At 43.8% G+C, this 16,284-nt stretch overlaps 1 protein-coding gene across 1 annotated transcript in view; it reads right to left on the reverse strand.

The window, feature by feature from the left end:
• Nucleotides 1–15,742, reverse strand: part of TMEM132C (transmembrane protein 132C) — a 245,586-nt gene extending 229,844 nt beyond the window's left edge. The window contains exon 1 of the mRNA XM_064169089.1: nt 15,211–15,742. Within this exon, the coding sequence (XP_064025159.1) occupies nt 15,211–15,286 (76 nt within the window). The 5' untranslated portion in view covers nt 15,287–15,742. The remainder of the gene's footprint in view (nt 1–15,210) is intronic.
• Between the last annotated feature and the right edge of the window lie 542 nt (nt 15,743–16,284).

Genomic DNA, 16,284 nt, shown 5'->3' on the forward strand with positions numbered 1-16,284 from the left:
AGCTGCCACTTTAGAGAGAAAGCTATGATTAAACTTTTTTACTAGACCAGATAAACCCTCAATTTTACAGCACTTCCCTCACTTCTTTTTCAATACAACACCGGGAAACATCACATGTGCAATGAATTAGACCACAGACCTTTCATCTCCGACTGCTTTGAAATGTCACTTGGTAAAGCCACTGGAGTTCGTTTTTCCAATAATGAAGACAGATTTCTCCTCAAAGTCTTCACATGGTGACTATAGCATGTGGTTTGCATTTTCTGTTTCTCCCAAACAGTTTCCCAAAAGCTCACACCATTTGATTTCGTTTTCAGTTAAGAGGAGCTAAACTCTGAAATGCAATGAGACTAATTCAGAATTACAAGGTATAGTGGGGTCATATTCACCCTGTATTTACGCAAAGTGCCATTTGCTTTTGGGCCACGTTAGCATAGAATTTAAGTTTCAATATAAATCCAAGTGTATTTCCTCAAAGAGGATGAGAAATTATCAAAATCATAGGCTGGCAATCCACAACTTGCTTTTCAAGAGGGTGGAAGGTTGGATGACATATATCAGAGTATCAGCTTTGGATAACCAAATCCAGAAAACAGAGTAGAGGTAACAGAAAAAGGAGCTTTCCAGCTAAGTCCTTTAACATTTAATGCACAGTTTCATTCCTTTTGAAGCCTGGGAGATGTTCTGTTGTGTGTGTCCAACTTCAGTCACATACACCCAGATTTATCCTACAAAACTGTGGCATCTGAAAGTAAACATTACTCATCAAGGATTTTGATGATGAAAGAATAAAGGCCTTTTGAAGTCAACACAACAGTTTGAATCACCCTCTAAAGGTATTTCTTACTGTTCTGTAATCATAGGAACATCAGGTAGTTTAAGATCTTAACTCATGTGGCCTATAGTAGAGTTTAAATTTGTGCAAGGGGGATGGCTTTCCAATAAGTGTTGATCTCTTAACAGAAGATGTCCTTTACAGGACCATCTACTCTGAAATTTAGAATCATAGGGCTCCTCAATTCAAGAGAGATGTTGAGATACTGGAAGGTGTCCAGAAAAGGGCAACCAAGATGGTGAGGGGCCTGGAACACAGCCCTGTGAGGAGAGGCTGAGGGTGTTTAGCCTGGAGAAGAGAAGGCTCCAGGCAGACTTCATTGCTATCTACAACTACCTGAAGGGAGGTCGTAGCCATGTAGGGGTTGGTCTCTTCTGCCAGGCAACCAGCAACAGAACAAGGGGACACAGTCTCAAGTTGTGCTGGGGAAGGTCTAGGCTGGATGTTGAGGAAGTTGTTGGCAGACAGAGTGATTGGCATTGGAATGGGCTGCCCAGGGAGGTGGTGGAGTCGCCGTCCCTGGAGGTGTTCAAAAAACAACTGGCTGAGGCACTTAGTGCCATGGTCTAGTTGACTGGCTAGGGCTGGGTGCTAGGGTGGATTGGATGATCTTAGAGGTCTCTTCCAACCTGGTTAGTTCAATGAACTGCACCTATCACATATAAACATAGAATAATTAGCAGAAAACGAGAGAGATTTCCAAAATCACTTCAACTGCAACAGGGTCTAGCAGTGCCAAATTCTATATGGCATCATGAACTAGCTCCCTCTTGCAAAGGGATATGTAAATGCTGTAAAAGAAGAATTCATACCAAACTATCCTTCACTTACAAATAGCATTACAAATGTTGTCTTCATCAAACCTGTTTCCCTTCAGAGGAAGCGAAATTGCATGGTAAAATGAGGCAGACTGAAGACACCTTACCAAGCAGACATGTATTGTTAGATAAATATATAGACAGAGCAATAGATGTGGGTTGAATTCCTGATGAGCAGCAAGTCTCCTACTGAAATAAGCAGAACCAAGTCTCCATTTGCAGTATGTAGGGCATGACAGAGTGCCCACAAAGCAGAATTTGCTTCACAACAGAAGAGCCAGAACTTGATCAGCTAACAGCTTATGCCAGCGTCTTGGCAGTTATTCATTTAGTGTTAGAACACAAAGTACAAAAGAGGTCAGTACGTTCTAAAGGTTGGTTTGGACCACTGTTAGTTTGATTTCAAATACAGAGTTAAGAGATAAATTTTAGGATCTAGGTCAGGATCCATAATTTTATGGGCATTTGGAACTGTAGATTCAAATCCAACTCGACAGACCTGTGCTGCTAACAGAAGTGAAATCTTGCCATCTCCTCAAACCAACCACAATCAAACCAATACAAATACTCTTCAGATAAACTATTTGCATTTTGTGACTTTTCTGAGCAACAGTGCCCTAAAGGCAAGATTTTTACCTCGCATCAGTTCTGACATTACTGCGCTACATGATTGTGTTTAAATGTCATCTGATGGTTCCTATTACAAGTGCCACAGTTTCATCACTACAGCTAATTTAATTCTAAATGAATTTTCAAAACCAAGACTAAAGTTCAATAGAAGCCTGAAGCTTTGTGGACTTGTGAAGCTTTGAGCCTGAAATACAGTGATATCCAACTTCAATCTGTGAAATAGCCAAGGCAACACCATGAATCCACGGTTCTTTGAGCAACTGTATAATGTAATAAAGTAAGATCTTCCAGACGGGCATGGCACTACAGGTGTTTCCAGACCTGCCTTTGTCTTTCAAGACCAGTCAGCATACTGCTTTCATCTCCAGACTGTTTGTAACACTCCAAAAGGGAAAGAAAATGAAAGAAAGAGAATATACTAATTCCATTATGTCACAAACAGTTGGAAAACTTCCTATTAGTTTGCTGATATTCCAAAGCACAATACATTAGCTTCTAGAATCAATGTGAAAATATGACTAATAAGCACCTCCAGTGAATTGCTGAGTATCATCATGGTCTTATACCAGTGGGTCTTCCCTAGGTCAAAATGGAACTGTAATAATTCACATTAATATCTAAGCAGTTGCAGGTATTGTTGTAAAAAGAACTTGTAATTTTATCCTAAAAGAAGAACATTTTTTTTACCATAATGTGGGTAAAAAAGTAACTAAGTGTTATAGTCACTCCCATTCTACCAACGAACAAATGAAATCAGAGAGGTTACCTAAGCATTTACATTTGCACACACAGCTGGAGAGATGATTAAAGAAAAAGGGAATCCTACTCTTCCCACCAAAACAAAATAATCTAAAATCCCTTTTCTCCCCAAGATAGAATGGCAAGAGAGCATGCTAAACATAAACCTATGGGAAGACAGTTCCCTATTTCTGGATTCCTTTAATAGATTTCCTTCTGAAATTGTTCATGGGATGATTATGAACAACAGAAGCATAAAAGGCATTTAAAACAGTGTGAGCTCAGTAGCTTCTCTCATAAAAACTCTGTTCTTTTCCGTGTTCAAAAATAGAAAACAGTAAGTTATTCTGACAAAGAAACCACAATTTACTATTTTTAATAGTAAGCTTTATCATCTTAGGACTAAGATTCAAAGACATACAATAAAGATATACCAGGACAGACACAAGAGAGCCAGTCAAGAGCAAGCACAAAGTCATGCAATGCCACATCTGCTTCTCCAAGAGGCACAGGCTTTACACTTACGTTAGGCATGTGCAGCTCCCTTTGGCTGTTAGTGCCACAGCGTGCCACATAGAAACTCACTGAACAAGCGTTTTAGAACACAGATGCTGTCTTCAGAAAACGCAGAGCCTTTTCTCTCGTTGTGCTACCCATACTTACAGCCTCAAGTTGTGCCAGGGGAGGTTCAGGTTGGACACCAGGAAAAACTTCTTCACGGAAGGGTTTATCGGGTGTTGGAACAGGCTGCCCAGGGAGGTGGCGGAGGCACCGTCCCTGGAGGAATCTGAAAGACGTGTGGATGTTGTGCTAAAGGGCTGTGGCTTAGCGGTAATGGTTTAGCAGTAGCTGTGAGATTGACAGCTCTAGGCAAGCAGCTGGATTTGAGAATCTCAGAGGTCTCTTCCAACGTCAACAGTTCCACGATTCTGTGATTCTACCCTCTTTATCACTCAAGTCCAAATCCTAAATTACAGCTACGCACAAAGCAAAGCATCTTTCCCATCTAAAGTGTTCGACACTGCACACCTGGAGCTGTGAAACATCAAGTTTCAGAGCACACAGGAAAAAGGAAAAAAAAACAAAGCAGGGAAGAAAGAAATCCTAAATGAAATTCACTAAAAAGGCAGCAACATGAGGAATGCCAACCTAAAGTCAGCAGGAAGGATGACAAAAATGTAATACAAATTGTTCTTCTACAAGTTTTTACATAAATATGCTGCAAAACTGAAAGCTTCATGAGTTTCCAGGCTGATACTATTCCCAAGCAGGCATCCACCCTCACTAAGGGGCAGCCAAATTCAATCTCCCTCTCCCCTGATGTTCCGATCAGTGAAAATTAGAAGATACTGAGAAGTCAATACTATATTACCTTCTCCACAGTAGTTATTTATTGTATTTGCTACTCTTTAATTTCATGCCAGCAGAGTGATAGGCTATTTGATCCCACAGTGCAGAAAAACATTTTGGCTTTTTCCACAGAGACATGAAACCAAAAAGAAAAAGACAGAATCACAGAATGACAGGGGCTGGATGGGACCTTGAAAGCTCCAAGCCCCCTGCCAGAGCAGGGTCACCTATACCAGATCACACAGGAATGCACCCAGGCAGCTTTTTAGTCTCCAGGGAGGAGACTCCACAACCCCCCTGGGCAGCCTGTTTCAGGGTTCTGTCACCCTCACAGGGAAAAAATTCCTCCTCATGTTTAAATGAAACTTCCTATGCCTCAGCTTCCACCCATTGCCCCTTGTGCTGTCATTGGGCATCACCCAGCAGAGCCTGGCCCCAGCCTCCTGGCACTCACCTTTACATATTTATAAACACTGATGAGGTCACTGCTATGAAGGGGCTAGTTGAAAACCGAGTTTGGGGTGAAGTGAGGCCGATTCAAAAGTTACTAAATAATTTATTAATATACACACAAATATAATTCCCCCAAACTTCTTCACAACTCTCCACACAAGCTCTTGGGTGCAGTTAGCAGAACTCTGTTACAGAATGTCTCTGTGCAATGGGATTTTGAAAGGGTTTAGACAGAGTCTGGAGGCTTCATTCACCGCTTGTGAGGCTGATTAAATTCCTTTAGCAAGCTGAATAAAGCACTCAGAATACTCACCAGTGCTAATGGCTGTGGCCCAAAGCACAGGCAGCAAAACATCCAACAGAAGAACTGTGGTGAATTCCCCAGGGCTGCCATGTGGCAATGGCTGCTGGCTGAGGCGGCTGAGGAGCGGCAGGTGAGGGAGGAAGGAAGGAGCAGGCAGCTCCTTATTCACCTGTTCAGCCCTGTTATAGGCCATGGCCGAGGCGAATGGTCTCACTGGCCACACAATCACCCAACCACCTCTGGCAGCCACCCAGACAGACCCAAACCAGGCAGCACCCACAGGCTGCTCTGCTCCAAACATGGGGGCGCATTCGCCTGGCAGGTGGCAGGGGCGTGGGCCCTGTGAGAGCCCTCTCAGGCGACCGGATTGAACCGGACTGGGCTGCCTGCGCTCCCTCTGTCCTGTTTTCCCGCCTCGGGCTGCAGTGCAGGCAGGCAGGTAAATGTGTCTGGACAAGACAGGACATGCTCAAGCCCAATTTGTGCCCTTTGGGACTCTCCACCACAGTCACCTCTCAGTCTCCTCCTAGCTAAGAGCCCCAGCTTCTTCAGATGTTCCACTCCCTTCAGCATCTTTGTGGCTCTGCGCTAGACACTTTCAAGCAGTTTTCTGTCCCTCTTGAACTAGGAGTCCCAGAACTGGACACAGTACTCCAGATATGGCCTCACCAGGGCAGAGCAGAGGGGCAGGAGAACCTCTCTCTACTTACTAACCACAGCCTTTCTAAATCACCCCTGAATGGCACTGTCCCTCCTGGCCATCAGAGCACACTGCTGCCTCATGATCAACTTCCCACCAACCAGGACTCCCAGATCCTTTTACCTTTTGCTGCCTTCCAACAGATGAATCCCCAACCTATACTAATACCTGGGGTTGTTCTTTCCCAAGTGCACAACTCTACACTCGCCCTTGTTGAATTTCATTCAATTCCTTCCTGCCCAGCCCTCCAGCCTGTCCAAGTCTGGCTGAATGCCAGCACAGCCTTCTGGTGTGGCAGCCACTCCACCCAGTGTGGTATCATCAACAAACTTGCTGACAGCGCACTCTGTGCCCTCATCCAGGTCATTGAACTGGTCCCAGTAGAGACCCCTGTGGGACCCCACTAGCCACAGGCCTTCAACTGGACTCCACCCTATTGACAGCAACTCTCTGACTTCTTTCCTTCAACCAGTTCCCATCCATCTCACTGCCTTATCATCCAGACCACACTGCCTCCGCTTAGCCAGAAGGATGTTGTGGGAGGCAATGTCAAATGCTTTACTGAAATCAAGATAAACCACATCCCCCTGCTCTACCATCACCAATCCACCTGGTTATGTCCATAAAAAACACAACACATCAAGCCACAGAAAAGTAAATCAAGATTGAAAGAATAAAGATGGATAAAGTGTAATTACTTTCTTCACCAGCACACACACACACTCCACCAACCAAGCAAACCCCACAGGTAAGTGTAACAAAAATGCTACAGCAGCCCAGTAAATACAGCTCACTGGCCAGCTAGGGTTTCACTGTCTCAACACAAGTCTAATGGCATTGTACAATGACTGATAGAGTACTTCAGCTGCAGACAACAAGAATTAAAAACATTAATTAAATGAGGAAACAGTCAAGTCTGACTCCACACCCCCTGACCACAGCAAAAAGGTTTTAGTCAGATGATGGGCACTGGAAGAGGAGAAATTAGAGTTGGACAGATGGTACAGTCCCACTGTTTCTCCTCCATATACAACACAGCACTGCTACAGGAATGCAATTCTTCAGCCCAGGTTCCAGCAAAATATCAATCAACCAAATGAACAACTTACTCTAGCAGCTCTGTATTTTCAGACCCATTTTATTCAAACCTGAATCATTTTTTCCCATCATCAACCCATGACTGAAGTTTGCCTATGCTCTCTAACATACTTCCGCTCATTTTGTCACTTCAACTTCCCAAAATGTTCCCTTACCTTGATCTTTTTCTCAGTGTTTCTCTCCCAAGGTTCTTACCTTTCTTCAAACCCTCATCCTCACTTTCCCCACATCACCCTTCTATAGACTCTTCCCCCATTACTCAGTTTTCCTCACCCTGAAAGCATCACCCTCCCTCCCACCTGTCCCCAAATTGATTCTTCTCCTGTCAATGTTCAGACTACGCTTTTACCCATTTCACTTCTCACCTTATGCTCCAGCCTTGTCCTTTATTTATTCAAATTAGGCAGACTCCTTTTCCAGAGACTCTAGGGAAGAAGATGGAGTATAGAGAGCACAGGAATGGACACTACCCATACCCTCTTCTGGTTTGTCCAGGCCATACTTCCACAGTGAAGATCTGTAACTGTGGAGCTCACCCCGGCATGGCATATGCCCAGTGCAAAGCATTTCTGGTAAATTTAGCTGTAAGGACACATCAAGTCCTTCCCTGTCACAAGCAAATTCATTCTTTCAAATGCTGGTAACTTGACATCCCATGAAAGCAACTGTGAACTTTTTTCTAGTAATGCCACCAGTCATCTCCTAGTAAATTTCATCAGGGTATCAGTGCTGCACAAATAGGAGGCTGGCATCTATTTTTAAACAAAGGAAAATCAACATTTCTCCTCCCACTCCCCAACTAGATCTGTTATTATAAACCACTGAAGTCTTGGCTGAAGTTCTGGAAAAGGAAAATAAAATTATTCAGATCTGTGGCAGAATATTTTAGCCAAAACAGTTAATGGTTGGGGAATTTGTAAGAAACTAAACTCAAAGTCTTTTAATGGCACTTCTAATAAGAAGCAATGCGACCGCTCCTGTTTATAATAGTAGTACAAGAAAGTTGAGGGTTTGGAGGAATATGGTAATGAGGTTTATTTAGTTTGGTTTGAGTTCAGGAAAATAGTTCTAGCTTAAGCACCAAAAAGTGTATTTTACCTGCATGAAAAAATAACAATATATTAATGTAAGCCTCACTTAATTGTCAAAAATGTTACAGAAGCAGTAAAATGGGAGAAAAGACCCAACACAGAAATCAAAGCTGTGTCATTTACCAAGTGCCTCTTACAGCCTCTAAACTCCCAATGTTTCGTGTCCTGCATTATATATAAAATGTAAGCAACTCTCATAACAATCTCTTTTTTTTAGTGTAGTGTTCCACAAACAAATTAAAGCCATCCGGCTGCAAGTGCTGGGCTGCAGGCACTGTACTTGTTTAAGCCATCCCTCCCCCATTAAGCCCATTCCCTTTTTTGCTTACACAAGCAGCAAGTTGATCCCAAGGTGATACAAACTCACCCTTTATATTAAAAAAAAAAAAAAGTATTTTATGTGCTTTATCTCCCTGAAGCAGCTTCCAGAGGAATTAGAAGCATGCCAGAGTTGGCACAAAAAGAAGGTTGCTCAGTTTGGGAGAGGGCAGAAACCTGGCAGCATCAATTTACATTGGCTCGAACTGGTAAGGAACTGCATCCTCAGGCAATGTAACTGCTTGAAAAATGGGATTTCACAAGGACAGAAATGAACATTTTGAAGTGTACTTGCATTGTCAATCACACCCAAAAAAAGCTTTATTTTGTGAGGTGTTACATAAAGTTAAAATGCTCTCCAAAAGTCATTTGGAATGACAAATCTTTTCATAGCACTCACAAGAAAAAATGGTTCATTATTTTAATACCAAAACTATACTACAGAAAAATAATAACTATGTGTTCTACAGAGTATTTCTGCTATCAGTTTCTACTTCAATACACTTACTACTAGGCAAAATGACAATATGAAGTGAAATATTTGACTTCCCCAAAGTTAATTTTATAACTAAGTAAATGTTAGATGCAAGTACAATTTTAAAGCACATGGCCTTATAAACTGAATCAGCTCCAAAAGTATTTTGAAGTTCAGATCTGCTCAGTTAAAAAAAAAAAAAATCAAGCAGAAAAGTAGAGCTATAACATAAGCAATACTACATTAAATGTGTTGGTGGATCTATTTCCACACCTACACTCAGTGATCGTGTGTTAACAAATGGAATCCAGTGGACCCACCCTCTGTTGCATCAGTACCGTGAGCTATCAGCTAAGATTTTCTGTTCATGAACAGAGGAACTGATTTTTAGATGTGCTCAGGAGACCACTAAATCTTTTTTTTTACAATTAGGCAAGCTTCTCTCCTTTTACATTCTTTCTTTTTTTTAACGTTTTCATATAAATGTCAAATTCTTAACCACTGTTTTAAGGCTTAACATTTGCTTTGCAGTATTGAAAAGGGCAATTCACTTAGAGTCTCCCCTTGCAGAACGTTTGTATTTCCTGATCTTAAACATATGACCAAAGGCATCAAAAGCAGAAATCCTGCTCTTCACAGAGAGAGTGATTGGCATTGGAATGGGCTGCCCAGGGAGGTGGTGGAGTCGGCACCCCTGGAGGTGTTCAAGAAAAGACTGGATGAGGCACTTAGTGCCGTGGTCCAGTTGATTGGACAGGGATGGGTGCTAGGTTGGACTGGATGAGCTTGAAGGTCTCTTCCAGCCTGGCTGATTTGATGATTCTAACTGTATTTATGCTAAAAATTAAAGTTTCACATTTCCACAAAATTCTATAAACTCTGTAACAACTGCAGAAGAAAACAGAAAATATGTGAGAAGAAACAATTTTCAAAAGGTGTTTGCCCTTCCACGTGACACTTGTAACACCAGGGGATGGCAAAAGCAGATTAAATTCTTACTGCAGCATGGAATAAAAACAGTGTCCACTCCAGGAGACTTGTCCAGTCGTTTGCATCTGCACAGTTGTAAGTGAACGCTTTTGATAATGACAGTGGAACCACGATTAGTATGATCTCTGTTAGTCAAGCAAAAGAAATGCCAGAAAAGGTTGTCTCCAAGCACAGAGTTACTGACCCAAGACGTCAGTGATGCAACAGTAAGACATTAGCACATCTCTTAACTGTAGTGGCAAAGAACCACTTAGTCAAAATGTACTTCCCTAAAGAAAAGTTTGCCTAATTGACCAGTGCTGCAAAGATGCCTGTAATTTTAGTGATGGGGATGACACTTTGTTTATGGAATTCAAGCTCAATAGATTAATATGCTGCAGAATAGCAAAGAAAAATAGAAGAGTAGACTCACTGGGTCATTTCACCAGATACAGTTGAAAAGAAAAATGGTGACCTGAGGCTGTGTATTGACCCAAAAAAATGTGAACAAATAGATAAAGAGAGAGTATTTCCATTTGCTAACTAAAACAGACACAGGCACTACCGGACTGAAATTATTTCCAAAGCTAGATGCATCCGCAGGCTTTTACCAGATACCTCTAAGTGAGGAGACTGCAGAAGCTATGAACTTTCAATGCACCATTTGTCCGTCCCTGTTTCAAAGGGGTCACATCTGTCACTAGAGCCTGAGCCAGTCCACAGAACACAAAACAGTACAACTGCTTGAAGAGCTGAACACTGTGAAACTGTTATGCTAGGGGACTGAGTCTGTAAGGAAGACTGAATAAAATATAAAGGACTCAGGCCTTTAAGAGCAAGTCAGGACAAGAGTTTGAACCAGACATAAGCAAGTTTGCTGGCCAAAAAGTTTTTGCTTAGCACTGTGAAGGACAGAGCACTCAAATTTCAGCCAAATACCTTAACAATGGTATCAGAAAAGACTACTTGTATTTGTGTAACTACCAAGCTTAGATATTAAGCAAATAAAAAGCTCTCACTGGACAAAGCAACCAAACCAGAGTCAAGTCTTTCACCAGTGAAATCAGAACCACAGTAGATGAGAGACAGGGAGAGAAAGGAGGAAATGACTGATAGCAAGATCATGGTATTCCTGACAGTAGAAGCAAGGTCTGATTCATGCTACTCAGCTTTCCTTTCATTAAATTCACTTTCCTCTTTGGTATCAAATCAACTTAGCATACAGTAAATGTTTCACTCAAACTGATGGGCTAGTACTATTTTAAGTCACTCAGAATATATCTACTTTCTTTTCTGTCCTCAGTTTGGCCTTTTAACATCCATATTTGACAATTTTCAATTACTGTCTTTATACACTTAGAGTTCTTTCAACTCATTGCTATTTCACTTTTACATCTTTTATCATAATATGCATTTTGTTTCCTTCAGAATAGCTAAGGCACATCTACTGGAGCCTGCCAGTTGTGAACTACTGCCCAACTCTGTGCGGCAGCACAAACCTGCACACAACACATGAGTAAAGCAAAGCATTTACCAAAGAAAAATGGGATTTAGGACCACAAATCCCTGACACTTCTTCAATGGTGCAATCGCACCCTGAAGATTGTAAACTTATATTTGTTTATTTTGTCTCGATGGTCTGCCTTAGACATGACCCTAAGCACAATTCCAAACACCAGCTTGGAGAAATTTACTGTAGAAGGGCTTTACCTTGAAAACTCTACCCAAGGAACTTTGTATATCAACACTTTGAGCAGATTTGCCATCATACAGAGAGTTTCTGGCTATTCTTACAAGCTACCTCTCCAGTGATGCTGAGCTGATGCTTCGGCGGTAGAGTTTAAAAAGAAAACCACAGAACTATATCCCAATTTTCAGTACAATCCCCATCCTTCCATCTCAATGAACATAGTTTGTCAATACTTACTACTATTTATCCATTTAAGAAAACATAATGGCATGCTGCTCAGTACTTCATTTCATACAAATGCTTAGCTTCTCAATTCAAGGGCCAGACACATACTTATGCATTAGAAAAGCAATTACAGGTGTGACATTTTATATCGCACACTCATGCATTTAGAAGCATGCTTGAACAGACATTTATAATACAACTGCTGGGTATTTTACTAGCTAAGTACAGTGTCTAATAAACTTTAAGATCTGTTACCAAATATGAAAACAAAGTAAATTAGAATATTAATAGCACTATTTCCATTTTGAAAGTGTTATATCCAAAAGAGAGATTAGCCACTTACACAACTCCATGCAGCTATAATTTAGCATAATGGAAGTTCCTGCTGTGTTCTTTGCTAGCACCAATGTGATGAAATTAAGGAAAAGAAAATTTAGGAACTTTTCCCTAAGAGTAGAGTATGCCATGCTACTGAAAACAAAAGATAAGAAGTTCACTACTTGAACAAATGAAAATTGGAATAAAACAACACTCAAAGAGCCTCAACCAGTTTTGACATTAGTACAATAAAAACAAGGACTTAGCCCACTATGGTGGCATAAAGAAGGGCAGAATCAAAGTAGGTCTACCCACCTATGGATGCACAATTGTATTTCATTTGTGTCCAAAAACTTGTTAAGTACCTAAAACTATGGATGCAGCTTTAACATCTGCTCATGTTCCATACTTTCTTGCACATATGTACTTCTGCAGTCAAATCAATCCCCTATCCAGCCATCCTTGAACTCTTTTTTAGGACTTACTAGATCATCTGTCTTCAGTGATTCTTGTTCCAGTTCACAGCTAATACGAAACCGAGGACTCCTACTTATCTATGCATTAGAGAATAAAGCAAATCTGTACACTTGTGTTGGCATTTATGCGCTGACTCAAGAAAACAGTTTTAAAACAAAGGAAAAAAAACCTCTTCCTTCAAGCTTATGAATACCTCCTATTGGCTATAAAGAGGCTTAAGCACATGCATTAGCACTTTGCTGAAAAGAGGTCATTTCCTGAAAGGAATATATATACACCAGGGATTTACTTATGTAAATATGATTTCACACACATTCTCTCCACCTAGGGAACAGGCATCCAATAATTGGTATGTAAAACATGTGCTCATACCTAAATACAGGAGCACTTTCACACACTGACTTTTATACATCCTGGCCTGACCAGAGGCATGGCTTAAATTAAATGCCAAGCTTCTTTCTTGAGATTGAATGAATTAACATCATTGGCCAGATAATAACCACAGCATAATGGCACACTGAGGCCTGAGGCAACATTTCAGGAGAATTTTCTTAGAAATTCAGGCCTGATAGGAGATGCTAATGAGTTCAGAGAAGTAAATATAGCTCTTTAAATAGCAAATGACAACTTGTCTATAATAGTAAGTTTCTCAGCACATTTACAAACGTTTTCGCTCACAAGCTATAAAGTGACTTTCATTTAGTTGGACTTTAGCTCTCAAGAACAATCACTATCCTAACACACCAACAAAAAGAGCTCAAATACGCAAGAGGAGCGCAAATGAAATGCTTGTTAAGGTCTCACAAGGAACCTATACAAACACCTTATTTAATAAGTTTAATTAACCACCTCTTTTCTAAGTCATACTGCGCCCAGCAATGCAAAGAGGCAATTTCCTACTCAGAAGCTCTGCTTTTCTTCCCTGAAGGAAAGTAGTATTTTCTCTTATTCTTAAAGAGCACAGCCCAGAAACCCTCAGCAGCTGCTGCTAGCAGTGGCACCACCATGGACTCTATTACAGCATGGCTGAGTCAACACTGACCCAGGTTCCAGCAGTGACAAACAGCTTAACGAGGTTGGGTTGTTTATAATCTCTAGCACTTTCTTCCACCCTCCAGAAGCATAACTTAAGAGTTTTTAAGAGTGTATCTCTTGGAGAAATATTTTCAGATAGAAAATGCTCATATATTAGTGCTCACCTCAATACCTTGAGTAAGAGGCAAATGCTATGGGAGAAGATGCATTTGTGACAATCAGATCTGCATGGCAGAAGAGATGCATTGCCTCAGAAAAAATGCCAGGTCTTCATCTCATGCAGTCTCTGAAGGTGAAAGCACGAGGCCAATAGAATTCTCACCTCCGGGTTGCTGCAATCAAAACTGCAACCTGCATTTCAACTTCTTCACATCAGCACTTTTCAAGCATGTCAAGTCACTAGGATGTCCATTAATTTTAATGTACTATATTAAAATGACCAGCATTAAGAGGCAATGCAATTTTCTGCCAAGCACTTTGTTTTCCCTACCAATCAGGGTAGGAAATGTCCCTTTATGAATTGCTACTGATTACACTCTTGTTTCACTCTTAAGATACTTTCAAATCTTTCACGGCTGCCTCTACAATCAACTACCCTGGGAGACACGTTGGCAGGAACGGACCAAACTAAACAGTGAAGAGTCTTTTATTAGCAATCTTCTTAGATCAGCCAAACAGCATTACTAATACCAAGAGGATAAAAGGAAAAATTATTTTCTTTTTCCTACGGATGGCAACAAAAGCAGGAATTGCTGAGAGCTTAGTAAGTTTCCACTCCCCCACCCCCCCACTCCCCCCGGAAAGGGGGAGAAGGATATGTCTTCAGAAAATATCCAGATCTATCCTTGCCTGAACAGGAAAGCAAGAAGCACTGAGGCACGGCGGCCACCTACAATGCTGCACGGAAATCCCTCTTTGGATCATACATGATTCGCATCCCTGAATCACTTTAGAGACGATTTGGCTTTGTCAAAGGGACTCTGTGATCACAGAAGTTCAGTGACAAGAAAGAACAGCACATCATTCAAACGACCTCTCTGCCAACACAAACCTGCTCTTCAGCTGTCCCTTGAATCAAGATAACAAGCATCTTGTCCAGTCCAGGTAACAGGGCTTCTAACCAGTCATAACTCAAATATAACTGCAAGGATGCTATTCCTGGATAGTGTCACTGTACTCCTGGTGCCTCTTATAGCTTCCACCACTCCTCATATTCCGATCCAAACTGGGACACTCTCTCCCATAGAATGGGTCCCTTTAACATCACCCAGTAAGAAAAAAGCATTTGTAAATAACATCTTGGCTGAGGCAGAAAGAAACTTTCCCTCTTTCTCCTCTTAGTCAAACGCAAGCTTGCAAGGTTTCCCACCATCCAAATAAGCAAGTGAGAAAAAATATGGAGGGGGGCATGCGAAATTTTGAAACAGCAGAGAGAAGCAGAGACAGGAATTAAAAGACAAGACGGGGGAAAGCAGGAAGGAATAATTTCGTTCACACGCCGCTGCGGTGGAAAACAAGACGCTGCTTCGGAGGGAGTTGAAGCCGCCGCCTGGGCAGCTGCACACCAGCCCAGCGCAGCCCGTCCGCGATCAACTGGTGACTCCGCTCCTCGCTCCAGCAGAGCACCAGCCAGCTCCCCCTCCCGCAGCCCTGCCAGCGCCCAGCGACAAGTGCCTCCCCGCTTACCGCCACAGAGTAGGACTCCGAGGAGCAGGCTGACAGCCGGGCAGCGGGGCCCGCCGCCCCGGGCAGCCCCGGCCATGCCGAGGACACGGGGACACGTCCCGGGTGCGGCTCGGGGAGCTCCGCCGACGCCGCTAGCTCTCCTCTCCCGCCGCCCGCTGCGGCCGCGCCATCGCCGAGCTCCGCACGCACACCTCGCTCCGGAGCTCAGCCCCGCGCTGGACTCCCGCCCATGCCGGCTCCGCTCCTTATCGCTGCACCTTCCCGCTCTCCTCGGCTCCTTTCCTTAGCGCCGGCGGGGGCGGGCTGGGGGTGCAGCGCCCATAGCGGGCTGGGAAACTGATGGACACCCCTGGCACCGCCGCGCTCCGCGGGCAAAACTTTTCAAAGCGAGCGAGCAAAGGGCGGGGAAGGGTCCAGGAGAAGCCGGCGTGGCCGGGTCGTACACCCCGAGCCGCTGGCTGGCTGCCTTGCCGCCCCGCTAGCCCGAGCGCCCTCCGCCGCGCCTCCAGCCGGCGCCGCTCCGCCAGCCTTTATCAGGGGCCCGGCCGCCGCGCGCACAGACTTTCCCCGGCGGAGGAGGCGGGGGGCGGGGGAGCGCCGCGCTCGAGCCGTGGCCGTTGGCGCTGGCCGCGGGGAGGGGCGCGCGGGGAGCGCTACCTACGGCCGCCCCCAGCGCGGGCGGGAAGCGGCGCTCGCCACCGGGCCCCTCGGCAGCGGCCGCCCGCTCGCTGCCCCGCAGGAGGAGGCTGGCGGCGTGAAACGCCCCCTCAGAGCCCCGGGGCTGCTAGGAGAGGGAGTTTCGCGTGGCAGGAGAGAGTGGAATCCTGCCGCGGGTGCGAGCCGGCCAGGGTCGGGGCTGAGGGCGGAGATCAGGAGAGGGGCACGGGATCGAAGGGACAGCTGGCCCTGGGGAGGAGAGAGGTTCCTCCCCGATACGACGGACCGCCGCTGCTCGCACCGCCCCGCTTCTGCGGTCCGGCTTTCTCAAGTGCCGCTGGAAAGCAGCAGCTATTCCAAAGAGGACACCAAAGGAACCTTACCAAAGCATCAGACTCCGCGCATATGCTTCCCTCC

Source organism: Pogoniulus pusillus, chromosome 30 (genome assembly GCF_015220805.1).
Source record: "Pogoniulus pusillus isolate bPogPus1 chromosome 30, bPogPus1.pri, whole genome shotgun sequence".
Taxonomy (NCBI): Eukaryota; Metazoa; Chordata; class Aves; order Piciformes; family Lybiidae; genus Pogoniulus; species Pogoniulus pusillus.